The 23,444-nt window shown below is 40.1% G+C and overlaps 1 protein-coding gene and 1 long non-coding RNA gene across 2 annotated transcripts; both read right to left on the bottom strand.

The window, feature by feature from the left end:
- Nucleotides 1-6,580: 6,580 nt before the first annotated feature.
- On the bottom strand, nt 6,581-18,976 carry SNRPC (small nuclear ribonucleoprotein polypeptide C). Its single transcript, XM_025926069.2, has 6 exons — nt 18,858-18,976; nt 18,478-18,520; nt 14,322-14,430; nt 12,686-12,775; nt 11,071-11,175; nt 6,581-8,306 (listed from the first exon to the last, which is right to left on the bottom strand). Exons 1-6 carry the CDS (start codon nt 18,863-18,865, stop codon nt 8,182-8,184), a joined length of 480 nt encoding a protein of 159 aa, XP_025781854.2. The 5' UTR covers nt 18,866-18,976; the 3' UTR covers nt 6,581-8,181.
- LOC147580898 (uncharacterized) lies at nt 15,319-18,471 on the bottom strand. The gene is made up of 2 exons (XR_015251181.1): nt 17,099-18,471; nt 15,319-16,855 (listed from the first exon to the last, which is right to left on the bottom strand). It is a non-coding gene; the product is annotated as an uncharacterized LOC147580898 (long non-coding RNA).
- Nucleotides 18,977-23,444: the final 4,468 nt, after the last annotated feature.

Here is a 23,444-nt window from a genome sequence, read left to right as displayed (position 1 = left end):
TATATAAACATTTGAAAAACTTTTTTAAAAGAAAGCAAGCAGGCTTTTCTTGGGGTGTGCTTTGTCTATGGCCTATCAGTATTTCTTGGTTGCTAGCTTCTTCTGCTCCCAAGTCTGGGATATATGAAGCAAAAAGAAAAATCCAGAGCTCATTATGTTGTTCCTTGGGTCCCAAGGTCGCCTTCTTTCCACCTTTCAGTCTTCTTATGCTTGTTTTACACACACACACCGCACACACACGCATACACACACATTCATTCTAGGGTTTTAGTTATACTTAGCAGTAGGATAGGGTAAAGTACATCTACTCCATCTTTCTGGAAGCCTAAGTCCAAACATTTTCTTTAATGTTTTTAACATTTTATTTTGAATTAGTTATAGATTCATAGGAAGTTGTGAAGATCATACAGAGAAGCCCTGTGTACCCTTCACCAGCTTTCCTGCAATGGTTACATCTTACATAACTACAATAAAACATAAAACCCAGGAAATGGATACAGGCATATCTCAGAGATATTGCAGGCTGAGTTTGGTTCCTTCCAGACCACCACAATAAAGCAAATATCACAATAAGACAAGTCAAGTAAGTTTTTTGGTTTCTTACTACATGTAAGTTTATAGTATACTGTAGTCTATTAAGTGTGCAATAGCATTATGTCTGAAAAAAACAATGTATATACCTTTTTAAAAAAATACCTTACTGTGACAAATATCATATGACTTCACTCATATGAGGACTTTAAGCTACAAAACAGATAAACATAAGGGAAGCAAAAATAATATAAAAACAAGGAGGGGACAAAACATAAGAGACTCTTAAATATAGAGAACACCAGAGGGTTGCTGGAGGGATTGTGGGAGGGTGGATGGGCTAAATGGGTAAGGGACATTAAGGAATCTACTCCTGATATCACTGTTGCACTATATGCTAACTAACTTGGGTGTAAATTAAAAGATAATTAATTTAAAAAAACCTTACTGTGGGGCGCCTGGGTGGCTCAGTCGGTTAAGCGTTATGTCTCTTGATTTCAGCTCAGGTCATGATCTCATAGTTTATGAGATCGAGGCCTGCATCAGGCTCTGCGTTGATAGCGGGATTCTCTCTCCCTCTCTGCCCCCCCCTCCCCTGCGAGCACACATACACCCTCTCAAAATGAGTCACTTTTTTTTTTTAATTTAATTTTTTATTTTTTAAAATTTACATCCAAATCCAACTTCCCAACTTGGACTCTTGGTTTCAGCTCAGGTCATGATCTCACTGTTCATAGGTTCAAGCCCCACGTTGGGCTCCATGCTGACAGCACAGAGCCTGCTTGGGGTTCTTTTTCTCTCCCTTTCTCTGTGCCCCTCCTCTGCTGTCTCCCTCAAAATAAGTAAACTTAAAAAAAAAAAGAGCACAATATTGATAGGTGTGTATAATTCCTCATTTAATCACATGGATAGACTTATATAACTACTACCACAATCAAGATACAGCCTACTCGGTCACTATAAAAATCTCCCTCACGCTACCTTTTTACAGACATTTCCTACTCTCCTCACTCCCAACACATCCCTAACCCCTAGCAACCACTAATTTGTTCTTCATCTTGATTTTGTCATCAATGGAAACATGCAGTATGTGACTTTTCAGAGTGGCTTTTTTCACTCAAGCATACTGCCCTTGAGATCCATCAAGTTGTTTTATCAGTAGTTTATTCCTTCTTATTACTGAGCAATATTCTACCCACCTATACCCAGAGAAGGAGAAGAGTATGCAAACAAGGAAAGGTGATTTTATAGAGAACTCAAGAGCAAGAGTGTTGAGAAGCAGAGATGGGTTATCATTGCCTATTAGGATTCTCGAGAGTAGTTTTCTAGTTTGTGATAGCTATGACGTTTTTAAAACCACTTCACTGGGGCGCCTGGGTGGCTTGGTCGGTTAAGCGTCCAACTTCGGCTCAGGTCATGATCTCACGGTCTGTGAGTTCAAGCCCCGCGTCGGGCTCTGTGCTGACAGTTCAGAGCCTGGAGCCTGTTTCAGATTCTGCATCTCCCTCTCTCTCTGCCCCTCCCCTGCTCATGCTCTGTCTCTCTCTGTCTCAAAAATAAATAAACGTTAAAAAAAAAAAAAAGTTAAAAAATAAAACCACTTTACTGAGGTATGATTGACGTACAGAAAAGCACACAGTTTTTAAAGTTTTGACATATACACACACCAGTGACATCACCACCACAATCAAGGCAATGAACGCGTCCACCCCTCTCAACAGCTCTAGCTGTTCTGAGCCACACCGACTTCCCTGATGGTCCGGCAGTACTTTAAGTAGACTTCTACTTCAGAGTCTTTGTACGTGCTGTTTCCTCTACCTGGAAAGCTTATGCCCTAGACATCTCCATGGCTCCCCCAGCCCCCACCCCTTCATGTCATCTCCGCAGCCACCCCTGATCTGGCACTCCCTATGTCTCCTACTTACTTTACAGCATGTATCATACAAAGGTGTTGTTTCTTACTGTCTGACTTCTAGCAGGACAAATTCATCAATATTACTCTTCTCCTTGAGCATCTCTTTTTTAAATTTTTTTTTTTAACATTTTTATTTTTATTTTTGAGACAGAGAGAGACAGGGCATGAGCAGGGGAGGGGCAGAGAGAGAGGGAGACACAGAATCCGAAGCAGGCTCCAGGCTCTGAGCTGTCAGCACAGAGCCCGACATGGGACTCGAACTCACAGACCGCGAGATCATGACCTGAGCCGAAGTCGGATGCTCAACCGACTGAGCCACCCAGGCGCCCCAAGCATCTCTCTTTTTTAATCAGTCAGGTTAGATTCACCTGCATGTAACAGAAAACTCAAAAAATGACAAGACTTCAACAAAAAGTATGTTTATATCCCTTCCATGTAAAAGAAGTCTGAGGTAGGCAGTTCAGGCAGCTCTTCAATCATTAGGGACCTAGACTCCTTCTATCTTGCTAACATCATCCTTAGTTGCCAGTTTGTGGTGCAAGATGTTGTTTACATTTCAAACAAACATCATATCCACATTCCTATCAACAGGAAAGAAAAATGGCGGGAAAAACAGACATGTTCTCTCCTGCCATGTGGCCTCACCTAACTAAAAGCTATGGCAAATGTGCTATTCATTGCTGAAGGGCATTAGGGGTTCTAGGGGCGTCTAGGTGGCTCAGTTGGTTAAGCGGCTGACTTTAGCTCAGGTCAGATGGTGATCCCAGGGTCATGGGATCAAGCCCCGGTTCAGGTTCTGCGCATATAGCACATAGCCTGCTCGGGATTCTCTCTCCCTCAATCTCTGCCCCGCCCCTGCTCGCACTCTCTCTCTCTCTCTCTCACTCTCAAATTAAATAAACTTTAAAAACAATTAGGGGTTCTGTGATTACAGGTAGTAATAGATACTGGGGTGGGCAAATAGTAATTCTGCCTGCCATTCTAGGCTCTATTACCTTACTCATCTTTTTGTCTCTCTCTACCTGTTTCACTGCACCAGCAGAGGCCTAAGAGATAAAAGGGATAAAAAGAGGAGAAATGTAGCATTTGAACACTGAGGTAAAATTCTTTGTCCTACCTTTTACTTCTTTATTCTTTCAACAACTAGCCCCCCTTTCCCCCGCCACCAAAGTTACTAGGATGCGATGTGCAGGCAAAGAAAAGGGAAAAGTTTTAGACCTGTTTCTCAGTGTCACTGTGAAAGCTGAATAAAAGTCCTCGCAAAGGGATTTGAGGTTTTGGCTTCCTATGCTGTGTTCAAAGTCTTATTATTAGATGAGCACTAAGTTAATGGGCTTTTCTTAAATGGCAGCTGAGGAAAGACACTTATTCAAAAAGAACACGTGTGGAGAAATTGGAAAACACCTTGATGGGTCATCAAAATTATCATCACCGAGGGGCAGATGGACCCTGTGTGCCTGCCTACAGATGTGATATCCTAGGGACAGAGCTGAGGACATGTACTAGAATGTAATCCTGAGAAAACATCAGGCAAATCCAAAATGAGAAATGAGGAACATTGTATTAAACAAAAGCTGGTGAAATTCTCAGTGTCATAAAAGACAAAGGCTGAGAATTGTTCTAGATTAAAGGAGGCTAAGGAAATCTGACCAAAAAATAAAGTACATGATTCTAGAGAGGATCCTGTACAGGAAAGGGGAAAAAACTGTAAGGGCCATGTTGGATCAACGGACAAAAATGAAATATGGTGGGTAGATTAAATTATTGAGTAAAGTTTACATTTTTTTGAGCTTGATAACTAAACCATGGTTGTGTAAGAAAATGTACTCATTCTTAGGAAATACATACATAAGTATTTATGGTAAGAGGCATGATACAAGCAACTTACTCTCAAATGGTTCAGGAAAAAAATATATACATGTATATACAGAGAGAGGGAGAGAGGGAGAAAACACGTACACAAATAAACAAATGAAGTGAAATGCCAATAGCGGATACCCTGGTCAGAAGGTATCTAAGTGTTCTTTGTACAGTTCTTTTCTTGCCAACTTTTCTGTTAAGTCTGAAATCCCTCCCACCCCTGAAGAGTGAGGACAATAAGCAGCATGCAGATTACGTTAATCCTGCACCTGTCTAATGAACTGTTCTGGATGTTTTATTTGATTCTCTGCCAGAAAATCTAACGCTTAAGTTTTCAATTGGGAGGGAAAGAAATGACCCCTGTTAGATAACATTTATTCAGGACACTTCTGTCAGAAAAACCTCAGGCAGGCCAGGCTTTTTTCTTCTGTTCACCAAATGTATCCAGGAACCTAAAAGATACCATCTGACCGAAGCTACTTAATTGGGACACGCACTTAATCACCACCGGACTTTTTCCATACAGGATGACCAAATTAGCCTGTGGCTCTATGCAAGGATCCCATTTCTCATGCAGCTGGGAATTAAGGGGACTGGCATTCTGACAAACCACCAAAGCCAAGGGAGTGGAAATGATGCTAGCTTAGACTTCAAATGCACTTCAGTGACTCTAGATCTCCCCACAGAAAAGGAAGAAAGTATGTTACCCCATATCTACGCTAACTTCTTCAATTCTTGAGATCTAGTGGCATTCTTGTTTGCACTATACAAATCTCACATCATAGTCAACTCATATTTTACAATTAAAACCAGATGTGTAAAGGCATAGATCAACAGCAGTAAATAAGTTTGGGTTCTTCACAGCCTCTTACAAAGGAAATGTCTTATGATCGTCAGCTGTAAGTTTGGCTTTTAAGAGGTTTTCTTAATGTTTATTTATTTTTGAGAGACAGAGAGAGAGAGGGAGAGAGCGAGAGAGAGAAAATGAGCAGAGGAGGGGCAGAGAAAGAGAGGCAGACAGAGAAGCCGAAGCAAGCTCTGAGCTGTCAGCAGAGTCCAACGTGGGGCTGGAACCTACGAACCATGAGTTCATGACCGAGCCAAAGTCACACATTTAATCAACTGAGCCACCCAGGTGCCCCAGTTTGACTTTGAAGGAGTTAATAAAGACAAAAAGAAACTTCGAACTATTTATTCCTACTTGTGTTCATTGTAAAGTTTGTTAAACTTTTAATTCATCACACTGTTTTTCTAAAGCTATATAAAAACACGTTCTTCAAAGAAATGTTTTGGGGCCCCTTGTTAGTTCAGTCGGAGTGCGCAACTCTTGATCTCAGGCTGAGTTCAAGACTCAACACTGGGTGTGGAGATTACTTACAAATAAAAACTTGAAAGGAAGGAAGGAAGGAAGGAAGGAAGGAAGGAAGGAAGGAAGGAAGGAAGGAAGGAAGTTAGGGTGTTTCTAGAATGGATATTCAACCTTAAAAACATACTTTGGAAAAAGCTTTCTTTTAGGAAGACCGAGGTTATTCCTAAGTACCGAGGCTATTTTAAAAAATAAAATAGGTACCTGTGGGCTTTCTGTGTATATACAAAAGCCAGCCTCAGCACCTTGAGCCTGACAGAGCCATCCAAACGACAAACTTGCTGAGTCACATGTTAAGCTCAGTTGGCAGTTTCCTCTAACAACCTCTTAAGTCTGCAGATTTAAATAAAAAATCTGAGCTATAAAAGTCAGATATATAAATAATCAATTTCTGACAAGTCCTTCTTTAAAAGATGTAACAATGAGAAACTAAAAAGCAACAAGTAGTCCCAGCAAAGGCTCAGATTAGGAAATTGACTCAGCTTTTAGAGACAGAGCACAAAATCATCCCTATCAGGATGCCTATTTTTAATTACTTGTTTGCCTAGGTAAGGTTATTTGCCTAAATTAGCCCCTCTTCAAGTTTCTAGGGGAAAAAAGCTATCCACCTAGTGCTATTTCAATTTCTAGCTACAAATTTATAAAAAAGTATAGACACACACATACCTCCAGTATTATATTCCTGAGTAAAATAGATCCTAAGACAGAGTTTGCCCAACCCACTAATAATAAACATTTCCCAGGGAGCTTTCCAAAATAGCGAATTTCCTAAGCCTCACCCCAGATATATTAAATCAAAATCTGGAATCTTTGTTTTAAAAAATGATCCCCCACGATTCTAATAATCAGCCAGGTTGTAACTTCTGGTTTAGGGCACCTTCTACCATAAAATCACTATAACAATAACCTCAGATGGCAAAGATAGTTTTATTTTTTCCAATGTTTATTTATTTTTGAGAGACAGAGACAGAGAGAGAGCATAAGCAGGGGAGGAGCAAAGAAAGAGGAAAACACAGAATCAAAAGCAGGCTCCAGGTTGAGGTGTCAGCACAGAGCCCAACACGGGGCTTGAACCTACGAACCATGAGATCGTGACCTGAGCAGAAGTTGGACACTTAACCAACTGAGCCACCCAGGAGCCCCCCGTTTTGTTTTACATGTAATGATTCAAAATCCAAAAGATACAAAAAGATGACAAGCCTTTCTCACTCATCCCCGTCCCCCAGCCACCCACCTACTCTTCACTGGCAACCAGTATTACCAGTTGCTTATATGTCCTTCCAAAGACCCTTTATGCGTACACACGTACATAGATATTTCCTTTAAATAAGAACAGCAGTGAATAATACATTTTGAACAAATCAAGGTTCAAAACAATGTGTATCTTGGAGATCTTTCCCCACAGAGAGCTTCTTTATTCTATTTTAACATGCCTAGTATATGCCATTTGGTAGATTTATCATACTTGATAAATCAGGCCCCTTCGATGGACACGTATGTTATTGCCAATGTTTTGCTACAACTCATAATCTTGTACATGTTATTTTGTACATACGCAAGTCTATCTGTAGAATAAATTCCTAGGCATGGAAATGTTAAATCAAAGGTAATTTTGATAGATATTGCTAAACTGCCCTCCCCAAAGATTACAATTTTTATTCCCATTTGCAATGCGAAATAGCAGTTCAGATTTTACATCAAACTGAATACGAACAGCCAATGACTTACTTTCTAAATGTTGCTCTGAAAATAGCCCACTTAGTAGCCCAGTGATATAACAAATGACATTCTGTAGACAACTTCTGTACCGTGGAAATCTGCATAATTTTACCATGGCTATTAGAAAGTTTTCTGATTATTGAAACCCATGAAAAAGAGGAACTAAGAGAAACGAGAAGCTGAGGTTAAGGCCATTCTTGCCATCTTTAGCTGACATGCACACACTGAAAAGTCTTTTTCCCTACTTCAGCAGAAGACTTAAAATTTTCCACTTACTACCCCAAATGCTGTTCATGTGAAAAAGTAACCAATTGTGCTATTTATTATTTTAATCAACAAAAAGCTCTACAAGTGTTAGATTTACCAAATCTTGCACATGAAAACTTTACTAAATAAAGGCAGGGTGTCCAAAGGGACTCACTCCATAGCTAAGGGGGAAAAAATGTCATGCAGAAGAGGGCATGCTAAAGAGAGAATGAGTTAGAGAAATACAACTGGAATACTCATCTCTTTTATGATGCACAAGGAATACAGAGGGGAGAAAAAAGGGAACACATTTTTAACTAAAACAGTTGACAATTTTATTTTCACATTTCACGATACAAATGGAAATTGCTTTTTTTTTTTTTTTGTCCCACTACTCCCTTGCAAAAACTATTCTCTGTTTGATAGGAAGGGGGAGCAAGTCTTCCTTGTCATGCTGTTAGAAAACACCCAGAGTCACAGCACCATGATCTCCTGGTGAAGAACAAGTAATATAAAATGGATATAAAGAGGTTCCTGTCTCTCCTTATCTGTCTGGTCGAGTCATTCCTGGCCGAGTGGGTACCATCATGGGACGGGCGGGAGGTCTCATCATTGGGGGCCCAGGCATCATTGGCATGTGGCCTCCCATAGGCGGCCTCATTCCAGGAGCTGCAGGACAAAACAAAGAAAAGGGAAAAAGAGAGTCAGAAACTACTACTTATGAGAGCTTAATGGGACTTCAATTAAAGACAAAAAGTAGCCCCCCTGCAAAATGCTGGAAGAAAGACATACTTGACAAAAGAAATGCAACAAATTCATCACATCTGTAAATTACTTAGACATTCTCAAACAAAGAACAAAGGTCAACACAAGAACCATATGGGAATCATGATCTAATGATAGTAAGGGGGAACTATTAATAGAGTGCTTTCCAGAAACCACCAGGGACACTAGTTCCCTAAATTGACCTTTTCTCACTCAGGGAAATTCACAACTAAGTCACATGTTACCCAGGCAGCTCTCTTAATCATTTCTATCCACCATATAACCAGGAGCTATTTCATGAATGTACACAGGCACAGAGGACAATCTTACCACTAAGCGTTTGTTCGGAGTTGTAGGAAAGGTGAGCAGGAGGCCCATGCTGAGAACCTGTTAGTAACCATACTTCGCTCAAGTCAAGAAAAACAGGCAATAATGTGATTTACAACAATTAGCACACACACACAAATCTAATTTTTCTAATTCATTTTAGAAACTGTTAAGGACTTTTTTGAAGTGTCCCATCAATACACCAGCCAAATAAATGAGCCAGGGAAGGGAGGGCAAGCAGAGGTGGGGGTTGGGGAGGAGTACAGGCAGCTTCACAGAATTGGCAATATTCTACTTCCTCAGCTGAGTGGTGGGTTCACGGGTATTCATTTTATTATTATGCCTCATGGTTTTCATGTTATAGATCTTCTCTTCAAATATAAAAATTTACCTAATTACTTACTAAACCATTTTGATGAAAGGTTTGTAATAGTTCAAGAGAAAACTATATTCAAAGCCGAATACAGCCTTATCACAAAAAGTAAAACACAAGTATACGCAAAGACACAAAATTCAACAGGTATAAATGTTTTTAAGATCAATTTCAAAAGGAACAGAAAATAATACTAAACTTCTAAGGATCTTATTAAAAACCCCAACATAACATAACCTATATTCAGCATTTCCTAGAAGAAGCTCATCTAGACCAAAGACTGAAAACGAGGCACCTGAAAACTTGTTTACTTTGGTCTCCACAGTACATTTACTTTCAATCAGTTGCCAACACTGGCAACTAAGAAGTCTAATTACTAGTAAGTCTAGATACCCTTTTTCAACTTTTTGTTATGGAAATATTCAAACATACACAAGAATGAAAAGAGTATAATGGACATCCATGTACCCATCATCCAGCTTCCATCATTATTCACCCATGGCCAACGTTCTATCTCATGCCAACCCATTCTTATCTTTGCCCACCCTGAACTAATTATTTTAATTCAAATCCCACAGTATTATTTTATCCTGGTGAAAACAACAAAATACTCAGGAGAACTGGCAACACCAAGCCTGCATTCTCAAATGTCAACTGCAGGCTGAAGCTAAGTTCCAGAAGCCTTACCTTTAGGTGTGTCATGCATTCCCAGTTCACTATATCCCTAAACCCTCTAGGAATTTGAATTTGTGACCTTGATTTAAGAATGCAAAAGAAGGGATGCCTGGGTGGCTCAGGTCAAGATCTCAGGGTAGCAAAACAGAGCTCCAGGCTGGGCATGGAGCCTGCTTAAGATTCTCTCTCCCTCTTCCTCTGCCTCTCCTCCACATGCAGAGTGCACACAGGCTCACTCTCACTCTCAAAAAAGAGGGAAAAAAAAAAAAAAAGAATGCAAAAGACGTCATCTAAATCACTTTGTTTTGGCTTCAGTTCATAAGGAACTCTTACCTATACTCTACTCCTATCATTCTAAATGATACCCGTAGCAAGCACAGTGAATGCTTCTAGCTAAAAAGCTACTCTATGTAATACCTCTGCACCTTGTCTTACCAGTTGAGTTGTAGGCTTATGTCTATTGTATTTATTCTTATTATAGAATTTAACTTCTGCAAGTCAACAAAAATGAGTATATAAAAAAGAACTGTTTCCATGAAACTATGTGGATATTTAGAAAAACAATTATCCCAAAAAGTGCTCACAAATTTGATAGGTGAGAGAATTGTAAAAGATTGGAAGTAGATGGCCTCACAAGGTTTCTAACCTTGAAAGAAATAGAAACTGAAGTTGGTAAAGGATGCATTATGGGTACGATTTATCGGTTTAGGCAAGAAATATATGGTGCTCCAATCAGTAGACTCGTTTTCAAAGCAAAGACCCTGACCAGGTATCAGAAGAATCTGCAAATTAGTACATATTTATGTTTATGTTAAAATACAATGTTTGAGGTGGGTTTTTCCCCCCTTCCTGAATAAAGGACTAAAAAGGGCTAAGGCCTTTTTCATACACTAATTTGGCCTAGTTAACTAAAGATTGAATCAGCAACAAGAGCACCGCTCCAGATCAAAACTGAAAAAAGTAGCAGTACAATTATTTACCTACCTTATCCCCTTTGGAAAACCTCAACTACCTTTCTCTTCATTATAAATGACCACAAGTCAGGAGGAGGCAAGGAAACAGGAGGGAGGGAGAAGGAAAAAAAGGCAGCCTTATCCCGTTTTTAGTAGCACAAGGCCTTTGGATATCATCCAATTATACTGCTAAAACACATATTTATTTTTCTTTATCCTTACAGATTCACCAAGTATAGTTTACTGCAATAACACATTTAGACAATGTATTAAGAATTCCATTTAAAAGGAGAACTAAAACACAATGGAGCATCCTAAAAGGAAAGAGATTCAAACTTACCAGGTCCCACTGGCATCATCCCAGGAGGAGGAGGGCCCATCATTGGCATCATGGGAGGGCCCCCCATATGGGGTGCTGGCATCATACCAGGGCGAGGAGGGCCCGCTGGAATAACGAATGGGGGCTGAGTTTAAGATATGCTTACATATTAACATTTCCTCTTCTATGAAACTAGTAGGGCCTCATGGCCCAGCCCAAGTTCTAGAATAATAGACTTCTTATGGTTTCTTTTATAACACTAGATCCACAAAAATCAATATGCCACAAAACTTTATGACTAAAAAACAAGGACAATACTGCCTAGACAGAAGTATAAAATGAAGTCAGCACAGGTTAAAAAAAATTCCAAAAGTTAAAATATTTTTTTAAAGGGTATTATGCCTTCTGTAGAGTTCCTGACAAATTTAAGCCACAAGTAAGTAATTTCAGATCTGTTTTTAAGAAAATCAAAACCTCTGGGGCGCCTGGGTAGCTCAGGCGATTAAATGTCCAACTTTGGTTCAGGTCATGATCTCAGAGTTGGGGAGTTCAAGCCCCACATTGACTCTACTGTCAGCACAGAGCCTGCCTCGTATACTCTGTATCCCTCTCTTTCTAACCTCTTCCTTGCTCTCTCTCAAAAATAAACATTAGAAATTTTTTTTAAATATATATCTTCTTTTACTTAAAAAAAAAATCAAAATCTTTAAAAGATTTTTCGGAAATACACAGACGTGTATGCAGAGATATTCCTGATAGCATCATTTACAACAGTTTGGAATAACTTAAATGTCCCACAATAAGAAAATGGTGAGGTTAATTATGGCACATTCATACTACAGATTCTACTATTAAAAATAATGGGGCTGGGTGCCAGCCAGCCAAGATACAGAATAAGACAGACAGGTAACCTGAGAGCTGCTGTGACCCAAGGCCTGACCAGCCCCAGGATGGTGGAAGCCCAAGAAAGGTTTGGTGGGCCATTAGTTGTCTACCTGCATTAGTGTGCAACTATTATAAACAGCCCACTTCTGTTCATATCCGTAGCTACTTACAGGACTGATTTTAGGTTTCTGAATTCAATTTCAATCCTAAACCCTTCCAGGAGAGCCACGGAACTTATGGCCTAGTTATCTCCTTCTGTCATTTAGAAACAAAAAACCTCGGAGAAGAGAGGCCTTTGATTCACCCCACTTTCAACTGTCCAATTCTTGATTTTCCCAAGGTGTATATATTTGTGTTAGGTGGGTTAGGAGATAGGAAGAAATGCTGAAGAGTTGATCCGCTACACTTTAATCTTTCAGTGTTGGGTTCAGAGCAATAAATAATTTAATGTACTCATCAACACCTCTTCATATATTAGCTCATCTAATCACAGGTACATTCTGACCTTTCCACTGAATCAACTGTCTTGAACCTGCTTGGGATGTCATAAATACAATATCCTAGTAATAATGCAATCAGAAGGTAACTCTGCAGACATTTCAGAAATTATACCACTGATGTTTTCTTTTACTGTCTATGTATTCATTCAACGGGCATTCAAAAGCCAACTGTAAAATAATCCAACAAAATCAAAGGATAATCTGCACCTCCTTAAATTATAGCTGTTAAGATAAAAATTCCATAAACTTACGGAGACTAGGGGGAGGTGGAATCATCGCCCCTGCAGGAGGAGGAGCAGAGAATGGAGTAGGAGGAATCTTTCCTTGCTGAAATGCAGCAGCTTTGGAGAAAAAAAACACACACTAATAAGAACTCAACAACACATTTACGAAAATATCCCTTTTCTTCCATTTCACAATGATTTCACTCTAAAAAGTATTCATTTAAGATTACTACATCATGGCCTCTACAGTTTTTAAATCAACTGTAAGTACTTACCAGCAAAAATTACAATTAACTGGTTTACTGCTTTGGGTTTTCTAACCTATATTTATTTAGTCAATATTGCTATGGCTGAATTAACTATGAGAGCCTGGAGTGAAGACCTCTTACCTACCAATGTCTTACCAAAGACAAGCAATCATCTTTAATCTGTAGATGTGGTTTACAACCAATTTGAACCATTCAGTTCTGTTTGAAAAATGTTGGGAGCGCACCCGGGTGGCTCAGTAGGTTAACCATCTGACTCTTGGTTTTGGCTCAGGTCATGATCTCACAGTTTCATGAATTCAAGCCCCACATCCGGCTCTGCGCTGACAGCACAAAGCCTGCTTGGGATTCTCTGTCTCCTCTATTTCTGACCCTCCCCCCCTCACGCTCTCTTAAAATAAATAAATAAACTTAAAAAAAAAAAGTGTGATACCTGCCCAAAGGTCAGGCTTTACAAAACTTTCCGTCATTATGGTTTACCAGTTTTGAAATTAATGTACTGAGCGAAGAGACATGAATGAGAAACCAAAGATTTTAAAGAGCCCACCCTGAAGGAAGGTATGATCTTAAAAAATGTCCAATACAATCAACTTTTTTCTTTCTGACAATATGAGGCACAAATGAAAAGAAATTGAAGATCATTTATTTGGGCTTTACAAAAAGTCACAAATAAATACTTAAATATATACTCATACCATACTGGAATTAAAATTAAAAATATGCTGGGGCGCCTGAGTGGCTCAGTGGGTTAAGTGTTCAACTCTTGATTTTGGCTCGGGTCATGATCCCGTGGTTCATGAGATCGAGCCCTGTGTCAGGCTCCAGGCTCACTTCTTGTGTCTTGAACTCAATTAACCTAAACAAAAATTTTCCTAATTAAACAAAAAGAGTATGGCATGTCCAACAGAGGTCCAAAACATACCCAGATTATTGTGTCACATCAGCTTCCTTTTTGAGCAGTTGTCTTTGTCAGGACTACAAGACTAAGAAACTGAGAGTCTCTCAGAGTCTTTGAAGGTTAACTATAAACCCACCTCTCACCTTTTCCTATTACAAAAGGAAAATAGTTCTAAAACCTATGATCACTACAAGGAAGATTTCACATAAATTGGCTACAAAATCTGGTCCGTGTCAATAAAGAATCATTAGACAATTCATTCTTCTCTGCCCCGCTTCCCAATGTAATCAATACCTGATTGCTCTAACCTCAACAATTAATATTAATGTGTTCCTATATCCCCTGAGAAACTAATGACCTTCTAATTCTTTCATTCAACACACCAGAATGTTCCTATTTATCAGTCAGAATAAGTTGCTTCTGTGCAAAACAACAGAGAGACAGGGATGAGAAAGAATGGGACCATTCTCCCGCATCAGAACAAGAGACTGAAACATACTTGTTTTGTCGATCAGGCTCTGGGCTTGCTCTTCCATCCATTTCTGATAGTAGTCTTTCACATTCTCTTTGTGTTTCCTACCACTGCAGTGTGTCTTTCTCACAGATGGCTGTAAAACAAAAAGGTCAGATCAGTCGCAGAAACAAGTTTCCCAAACTAGAAATTTTATAAAGCCTTTCCTTTATGTAAGTAGCCTGGCTACCTCTAGACGCTTAAGCTGGGTGCTAAAGCATTATTTATAAACATTATCCAATAACACACTGTGGTAATTTACCTACTATATTATCTAAACCAGAGGTCCGCAAACTATGGCCCACGGGCCGGCCACCTGATTTTGTAAAACAAATTAGTGGAACACAGCCACATCCGTTTGTGCATGTACCATTTTTTTCCCCTACAAAGCAGAATTGAGTTATACTATTTTTTTTTCCCTACAAAGTCATCACAACAAAAACTATATGGTCCACAAACTTAAAATAATTACAATGTGGCACTTTAAGGAAAAGTTTGCAAACTCCTGATCTAGAACATAATGCCATTTTAATGCCCTTTCTTAAAAAAAATTTCTTTTAATGTTTATCTATTTTTGAGACAGAGAGAGACGGAACATGAACAGGGAGGGTCAGAGAGAGAGGGAGACAACAGAATCCGAGGCAGGCTCCAGGCTCTGAGCTGTCAGCACAGAGCCTGATGCGGGGCTTGAACTCATGGATGGTGAGATCATGACCTGAGCTGAAGTCGGATGCTTTACCGACTGAGCCACCAGGCGCCCCTTTAATGCCCTTTCTTAGGTCATTCTATAGCAAAATAATATAGTCCACATACATCTAAACTATACTGTTTATAAGAATATCTTCTTTTAAATGACTATGGGTCTAGAATACAGACTATGTGAATCACATACAAACTTTTGTCTCTAGCCCACTAATCCTTTTGTTCTTTAAGACCTTTACCAAGGTGAAACTGATATAAGATAAACTCCACACAGTTATAACCATATGTTTAAGTTAACATTTATTTAACACCTACCACATACCAGACACCATGCTATGTAATTCACAAGCAGTATCTCAATCATGTTATAATCACATGTTCATGGTACAATGGAATATTAATCAGAAAGAAACAATCACTGATACAATATGGACAAATCTCAAAAGCATGCTCAGCAAAAAAAAAAAAAAAAAAAAAGAGAAACACAGAATGTATACTATAAAATTCCATTCATATCAAGTTTTAAAACCAGTAACACTGATCTTTCATAATAAAAACCAGATCAGTCGGGGCCAAGGGTACAGGGTACTGACTGCAAAAAACCACAAAGGAATTTTCTGGGGTGATGGAATGTTCTATTATCTCAACGCACACAGCAAACTGTTAAGTATTTGCCAAGTCATCACACTGTACACTTAAAACGTGTATTTAATCTAACATAAAGTATAACTCAATAAAACTGATTTAAAAATCACAAGGTTGGGGGCGCCTGGATGGCTCAGTTGGTTAAGTGTCCAACTTTGGCTCAGGTCATGATCTCGCGGTCCATGGGTTCCAGCCCCGCATCAGGCTCTGCACTGACATCATGGAGCCTGCTTCAGATTCTGCGTCTCCCCCTCCTTGTCTCTCTCTGTCCCCGTCCTGCTAGCACACTGTCTCTCTCTCAAGAATAAACTTTGGGGCCCCTGGGTGGCTCAGTAGGTTGAGCGTCCGACTTTGGCTCAGTCATCATCTCACAGCTCGTGGTTCGAGCCCCGCATCAGACTCTGTGCAGACAGCTCAGAGCCTGGACCCTGCTTCAGATTCTGTGTCTCCGTCTCTGTCTCTGCCCTTCCCCCACTCGTGCTCTGTTTCTGTCTCTCAAAAATAAACAGTAAAAAAATTTTTTTAATTAAAAAAATTGTAATTTAATTTAAAAAAAATTTTTAAAAAGCCATTTCTGATTACAGCCTCATTAATGCGAATTTTTATGGTACATAATCAAATGTGTCAACACTTGGAAGATTTGTGTAACTGAGTGAACCAATATTCCAATATTCATTTTCCATATGACCAGAGCATGTTACAAAATCCTGTCTGGTAAAAGATTCACTCAAAGTGCAAGACAGACCAACAAGTTTTGATGTAGCAGAGTGTGAAAAGTCTAATATGGTTTAAGTTTCCACACTACAGCTAACCATGTGTTGAGTCTGGGTGTAGTAACATAAAGTATTAAAGAATATCCAATATTATCTAAAAAGGCTAGTAAGGTACTCCTCTTTTTTTTCAACTCCTTATCCACGTGAGGCTGGATTTTTCATATAATTGAACCAAAACAAAGTGCAACAAGTTTAATCCAGAACATAAGAATCCAGTGGTCTTCCATTAAGTCGGACATTACAGAGGTTTGCAAAAAGGTTACAGCAATGCCATTCTTCACACTAATTTTTTCTAAATAGCTACGTTCCACTTTTATTTTACTGTTATTATTTTATATATAGGCTCCACGTCCAGTGCAGAGCCCAAGGCAGGGTTTGAACTCACTACCCTGATATCAAGACCTAAGCTGAGGGGCGCCTGGGTGGCGCAGTCGGTTAAGCGTCCGACTTCAGCCAGGTCACGATCTTGCGGTCCGTGAGTTCGAGCCCCGCGTCGGGCTCTGGGCTGATGGCTCAGAGCCTGGAGCCTGTTTCCGATTCTGTGTCTCCCTCTCTCTCTGCCCCTCGCCCGTTCATGCTCTGTCTCTCTCTGTCCCAAAAATAAATAAACGTTGAAAAAAAAAAAAAATTTAAAAAAAAAAAGACCTAAGCTGAGATCAAGAGTCAGTCGCTTAGCTGACTGAGCCACCGAGGAAGCTCCTATTTTTCATTTTAAAAGGTTATTTGTATCACAGATAAAAAGTTTGTTATTGTTACTTTCAAATCAATCAGTATTTTTAAAATTGTAGGTTTTAAATACAGCAAATACAGAAATATTTGCAAATATTAATAGTTAAGTCAATATAAGCCCTGTAACTTTTTTAATTTTTTTGAGAGAGAGAGAGAGACAGAGTGCAAACAAGAGAAAGGCAGAGAGAGAGGGAGACACAGTACCTGAAGCAGGCTCCAGGCTCCAAGCTGTCAGCACAGAGCCCTATGTGGGGCTCGAACCCATGAACTGTGAGATCATGACCTGAGCTGAAGTCAGATGCTTAACAGACTGAGCCACCCAGGTGCCCCTTAAGAACTTTTTAAGAAATTTTTTTTAATTGGTAATTTTTGGGGTGCCTGGGTGGCTCAGTTGGTTGGGCGTTCGACCTTGGTTCAGGTCATGGTCTCCTAGTTCTGTCAGTTTGAGCCCCGTGTCCAGCTCTGTGCTGACAGCTCAGAGCCTGGAGCCTGCTTCGGATTCTACGTCTCCCTCTCTCTGTCCCTCCCCCACTCATGCTTTTTCCTCTCTCTCTCAAAAATAAACATTAAAATAATAATAATAATAAAAGAACTCAGTAATTTTGAAGAGTGTAAAAGGACCATGAAACAAAAAATGTTTGAGAGCTGCTGGCATAGAAACCCTAAAGTTATACTGTCTAGGCTCTTCTTCCAGCTCTGTACAACTTACTAGTTTAGTAACATCCAGTCAGTCATTTATCTATACTCTGCCTCAGTTTCCTCCTCTGTAAAATGGAGATAATGCTAACCACATAGGCTCATCATGAGCATTAAACAACATGATAGAGGTAAAGCATCTGGAACACTGCCTGACACACAGTAAATATTCAATCTTAGTTGTTATTATTTGTTAACCACTTTTTAATTAAATAGAAGTACAGCACTCGGGTTTTAAATTTGGGCATTTCTTTCCAGTTTAATCAATCAAATGTCTGAATGCCTTGTCACAATCAAATATTTGAACTTTAGGACACGTTCCTACAATTTTTACTTGTCATGTAAATTTTCTGCACCTTCAATTCTGCTACAGTTTTATCATTTTGGGTCTCAACTCAAAACACTAACTGCTGGAAGGCCAATCATTTCAAATTACGAAACCAGTTACAGGAAGGAGACAGGAAAAGAAACCCAGGTTATTTTTTCCAAGCAGGAGCACTTAAAGCTCAACAGCATGAAAAGCACACATTTATACCCCCCCCCAAAATCTTATCTTTCACAGACAAGGTGTTTTGAAACTGAAAAGAAACACTACTTACAGAGTCATGGGTGAGGTATGTGTCGCAGTAGTCACAATAAAACCTGGAAAGGGGTGGAAGATAGAGAAAAAGACGACAACCAGTTAACAGATGCCCATCCACGTGGGCAGTTCAACGAAGGTAAAATATAAAAAGACCTATGCACGATCCCAAGACGTCAATCTAAGCGACCTGACACAAACCAGGCTTTTCTGTTGCGTTGCGCGGGGTCGACCTACACACACCGAAAGACGACAGTATCCAGAACTCCCGGGCTCCCTCCCCCACACGCCCTCGCTTCCCGGGAAACTTCAAGAGCTAGAATCCGCTCTGCACTCCCCTTCCTGGGCCACAATGGCGACCGTGACCGCGAACACCCCCAGATTCGAGCCCCCACTCACTTAGGCATGTTGCTTTGCAGACCGTTGGCCACTCCGTCCCGCGCCACCCGGAAGTGACGCACACAACAAGCGCCGACGCCGCGGAACCGATGAGTCAAACGCGACTCCAGGAACCCTACCCAGTCGTCCAATCCGCCGCCGCGCTGCGCTGCGACCGCCTTACCCGCTGCGGCCGGTCGAGGGGCGGGGCTTTTCTCTTCATCCCATCACTTACAGCTAGGCGGGAAGGGGTGGTCGAAGGGTCCCTGCGAGGTTCAATCCACGCTCATGTAATCCTGATTCTTGATGCTTCCCGGAAGCATGGTATTCATTCTTTGGACGACTTTCTAAGGATCGCCTGCTATGTGCCAGGCCCTGCTATAAATGCTGAGAGAAGACAGCAGTGAACAAAACAGACAAATGTCCTGCCCTCGTGGAGTAGGCCCTAGGAGTTGGGGGAGACAAATAATAAAGTCAGTATGTAGTAGGTTAGATGGAGTTGAGTAGAGGAGGAGCGGGAGTTGGGGAGTGACTTAAGGAAGGGAGAATTTCAACTTTAAATAAGACAGCTTGCTGAGAAGGTGACAACTGTGAAATAATAGGTTTCCTAAAGCAATAAGCTTGGTGCAAGCGATTTTACATGGCGTCTCTTTTTTAAGTCTCATTAACCCTATGAGATGATAGAACCCCCAGTTTCAAGTCCCATCTCCCGCTTCCTAGCCTTGCTGCTTGAGAAAGTTATCTAATCTTTCTGAGCCTCATTTTCCTCGACTGGAAAATAATGGGTAATAATTCTTACTTGTGGGGCTTAAGGAACGATTAAATGTGAAAATGCTTGTAAAATGTTTAGGGCAATATCTGTACATACTAAGTCCTCCACATATGGCAGTTATCTTTTTACATAAAAGGATATTGATAGAAATATCTTGTCCACAGATCTAACCTGTTCTAGCAACAGGGCCAAACTTTCAGCCTGGTCAATCAGACTCCCAAATGGCCTGACCGCTCAGAAAAGGGGAATGAATGTTGGGAATGGAGAGGTAGAGCTTTTGATTCTACTGTTCCATATTTTCTGGTGGTGGAGTTGCAACCAAAATAATAATAATTGCTACCTTATTTGAATGTTGACTATGTCCTAGGTGCTTTGAATGCATTAATTTATTTGATCTATTCAATAATCCTATTGTTCACATTTCAAATGGGGACACTGAGCTTCAACAAGGTTAAGTGTACCATAAAGATGATTTTCTCTCTTAAAAGTTAACTGCAGGATGAAATTATCAGGCTTTCACTACTCTAACAGTGGTCAATGTTAGCATTATTGATGGTGGAGCAATTGGGTATTACATATCTCCTGCTAGGATGCTAACATTAAATAGACATAGTCAACTGTGACCTATTCTTACCAAAAGTGTTCCACTTGGATCCAATCAAGTTCTAGGATAGACAAGAGGATCAAGCTAAAGAAAGCAAAAGGCAGCAAACAACCAGAAGGTGGGAGAGTCGCTGGGACAAAGGGCCCCTTTCCTTCACCAAGTCAAGAAAAGATGTCATTCTAGATTAAAATGTTTTTAACAGACATAACAATCAGATGTAGTATACAGTTCAGGGTTAGATCTGGTTTGGACAAACTAGCTCTAAAACACATTTTAAAGAAAATATCTGGGCCTTAATATTGCAGTTCTAGAAACCCACCTTTGTGTAGCACCCGAAGTTGATTCTTTTCAATTTTTTTTTTTACATTTATTTATTTTTCAGAGACAGAGAGAGACAGAGCACAAGCAGGGGAGGGGCAGAGAGAGAATGAGACACAGAATCCAAAGCAGGCTCTGGGCTCTGAGCTATCAGCACAGAGCCCAATACAGGACTTGAAGTCACCAACAGCTAGATCATGACCTGAGCCAAAGTCGGATGCTTAACCAACTGAGCCACCCAGGCACCCTGAGTTGATTCTTTTCGGAGGGGATAGAATTGTCAACTACGTCTTGGTTTTTTTCCCCCCTAACTTCCCTCTGTGCTGATCTTGCACCTGCTTTACCTTCAAATTCATTCCTCACCCTTCCCTCACCCTTTTCAGTATGGTGGTGTGGTGGTGGGGGGGGGGTGGGTAGTATGATACCTCAAAGGCTGGGAATCTTGGATTCCTGTGCTGGTTGCCTTCTAGGCTGAGTTGCTGGGCACCATCTAAGGGAGGCCTGAAAATGGAGAGATTGAGGAAAAAGGCAGAGTACCCCAATCTCAGGCTGTCTCTTCCGACCTACCTGGCTCCAACTTCCAGCAGTTCCAGGCCTTGGGCTCTGGTAATAAGATGTCCTTCTGTCCCCCAGCGTGAGGGCAGCACTAATTTCTTGCTCCTCTCTGAGCTACTTCACTTTTCTCTTTTCACTTTTTATCTCTGCCAACACTTTTTATAAGCCAATTCTCTGACTTAAATTCCCTCTGTTTTAAAGACTTAGAGCGGTCTCTGTTTTCCAGGACTCAAAGCATGACCTTACTTCCAAGTTCCAAACGGTATCTCCCCTGAGTCTGGTCTGTGGGCCTTAATATCTGTAAAGCAGTGCTTTTCACACTTCCTCTAGTGTCCCAAGCAACTGGAGGGTTCATTTATCACCCTTATTCCCCCAGGTATAGGGTGAGAATCCCAAGTGCCTACCTGAGCTTGAAATGCCCTTGAACTGTTATATGATATGTTAAAAGCTCACAGTGTTTGCAATCTACTTTATAAATAACATATTTATATTTTTTATTTCTCTTGAGGTATTTTAACACTTAAAATGTATTTTATTTATTTTTGAATAAGTAATCAGTACACATGGTGGAAAATTAGAGAAGGACAAAAGTATGTTCCCAAACATACACACCCTTACCAGTTTCTTGCATATCCTTCCAGAGATAGACCACGTATGTGCAAACATAAACATAACATTTCCTGATTCTATTTCCCAATACTGCATAGTATTTTATTGTATAGATGTACCTCAATATTAACCAGTCTGCTACTGATGAACGCTTAAATTGTTTCCTGTCTTTTGCTATAATAATGATGCTGAAATACACAGTTAATTGGCACATAGATTTGTAGAGTGGATTTCTAGAACTAGAATTAATATGTTAGAGTTTTGCATCTGTAAGTTTGAAAAATATTGTAAAATTTCTCTCTGTCATGATTGCATTTAAGAGTGCTTTTTCATCTTTTCAATCTAATAGGTTAAAAGTGTCATTGTGTTATAATTTTTATTTCTCTTATAAAGTTGAGCATTTTTCTTCATATGTTTAAGATGCTTAAAGAATCAGTGCGCCTGGCTGGCTCAGTCAGTGGAGCATGTTACTCTCAATCTTGAGATTGTGAATTCAAGCCCCATGTTGGGTATAGAGATTACTTAAAAATAAAAAATCTTAAAAAAAAAAAAGTCTTAAGAAATCTACAGAGCCCTCCATTTAGATTGCTTTTTCATGTCCTTTGCCTTTTCGCCTAGGGTTAGCCTCATCCTTTTTTTTTTTTTTTTATTCATAGAGAACTTCTTAGATACTAGCAAAATTAGCATTATTATAATATGAGTTGCAAATATTTTCCATTTGTTAATTGTCTGGCCTTATTTTGGGTGGTTTTTGTCATGAAAAAAACTTTTAATTTGTATTTCAGTTCAACTTATTAATCTGTTCTTTTACAGTTTCCAGGTTTTATGTCATACTTCCCCTTTCTGAAATTGTTTTAATTCCATGATATTTTTTCTTGTTCTTTTATTATGTCATTTTTTTCAGGTTTGTATCTTTTTATCTATCTGGCATTTTTTTGGTTGTCTTTAATTTTCTTTCTTTTTCTTTTTCTTAATTTTGAGAGAGAGAGAGAGAGAGAGAGAGCACGAGCAGGGGAGGGACAGAGAGAGAGGAAGAGAGAGAATCCCAAGCAGGTTCTGTCAGAGTGGAGCCTGACCTGGGACTCAAGCCCACGAACTGTGAGATCATGACCTGAGCTGAAATCAAGAGTCAGATCCTGAACCAACTGAGCCTCCCAGACACCCCTATCTGGAATTTGTTTAAAATTTTTTTTTAATATTTATTTTTTGAGAGAGAGAGAGACAGACAGAGACAGATTGTGAGCAGGGGAGCGGCAGAGAGTGAAGGAGACACAGAATCCAAAGCAGGCTCCAGGCTCTGAGCTGTTAGCACAGAGCCCTATGTGGGGCTCAAACTCACGGAACATGAGATCATGACCTGAGCTGAAGTTGGATGCTTAACCAACTGAACCACCCAGGCACCCCTGGAATTTGTTTTAAAGTGTGAAACAGGGATCTAACCTAATTTTTCTTTTCATAAACAGGAAGCCAATTATCCCAGCACCAGTTATTGAATAATTTGTTATTTTTTCTTTTTCTTTTTTAACATTTATTTATTTTTGAGACAGAGAGAGACAGAGCATGAACAGGGGAGGGTCAGAGAGGGGGGAGACACAGAATCCGAAACAGGCTCCAGGCTCTGAGCGGTCAGCACAGAGCCTGATGCGGGGCTTGAACTCACGGACCAGACCGTGAGATCATGACCTGAGCCGAAGTCGGACGCTTAACCGACTGAGCCACCCAGGCACCCCCGTTATTTTTTCTACTAATT

Source organism: Puma concolor, chromosome B2 (assembly GCF_028749965.1).
Source record: "Puma concolor isolate L17-30 chromosome B2, mPumCon1.1.hap2, whole genome shotgun sequence".
Lineage (NCBI taxonomy): Eukaryota > Metazoa > Chordata > Mammalia > Carnivora > Felidae > Puma > Puma concolor.
This window is presented reverse-complemented; position numbering and strand designations above follow the sequence as displayed.

Bases quoted from the DNA above. Each gene is read 5' to 3' on its own strand.
- SNRPC (XM_025926069.2), bottom strand. The intron at 11,176-12,685 runs GTAAGTTTATGG...TCGTTATTCCAG, and splicing joins TCCACCTCCCCCTAGTCTCC to CGGGCCCTCCTCGCCCTGGT. The intron at 8,307-11,070 runs GTAAGTTTGAAT...TTTGTCCTGCAG, and splicing joins GATGATGCCAGTGGGACCTG to CTCCTGGAATGAGGCCGCCT.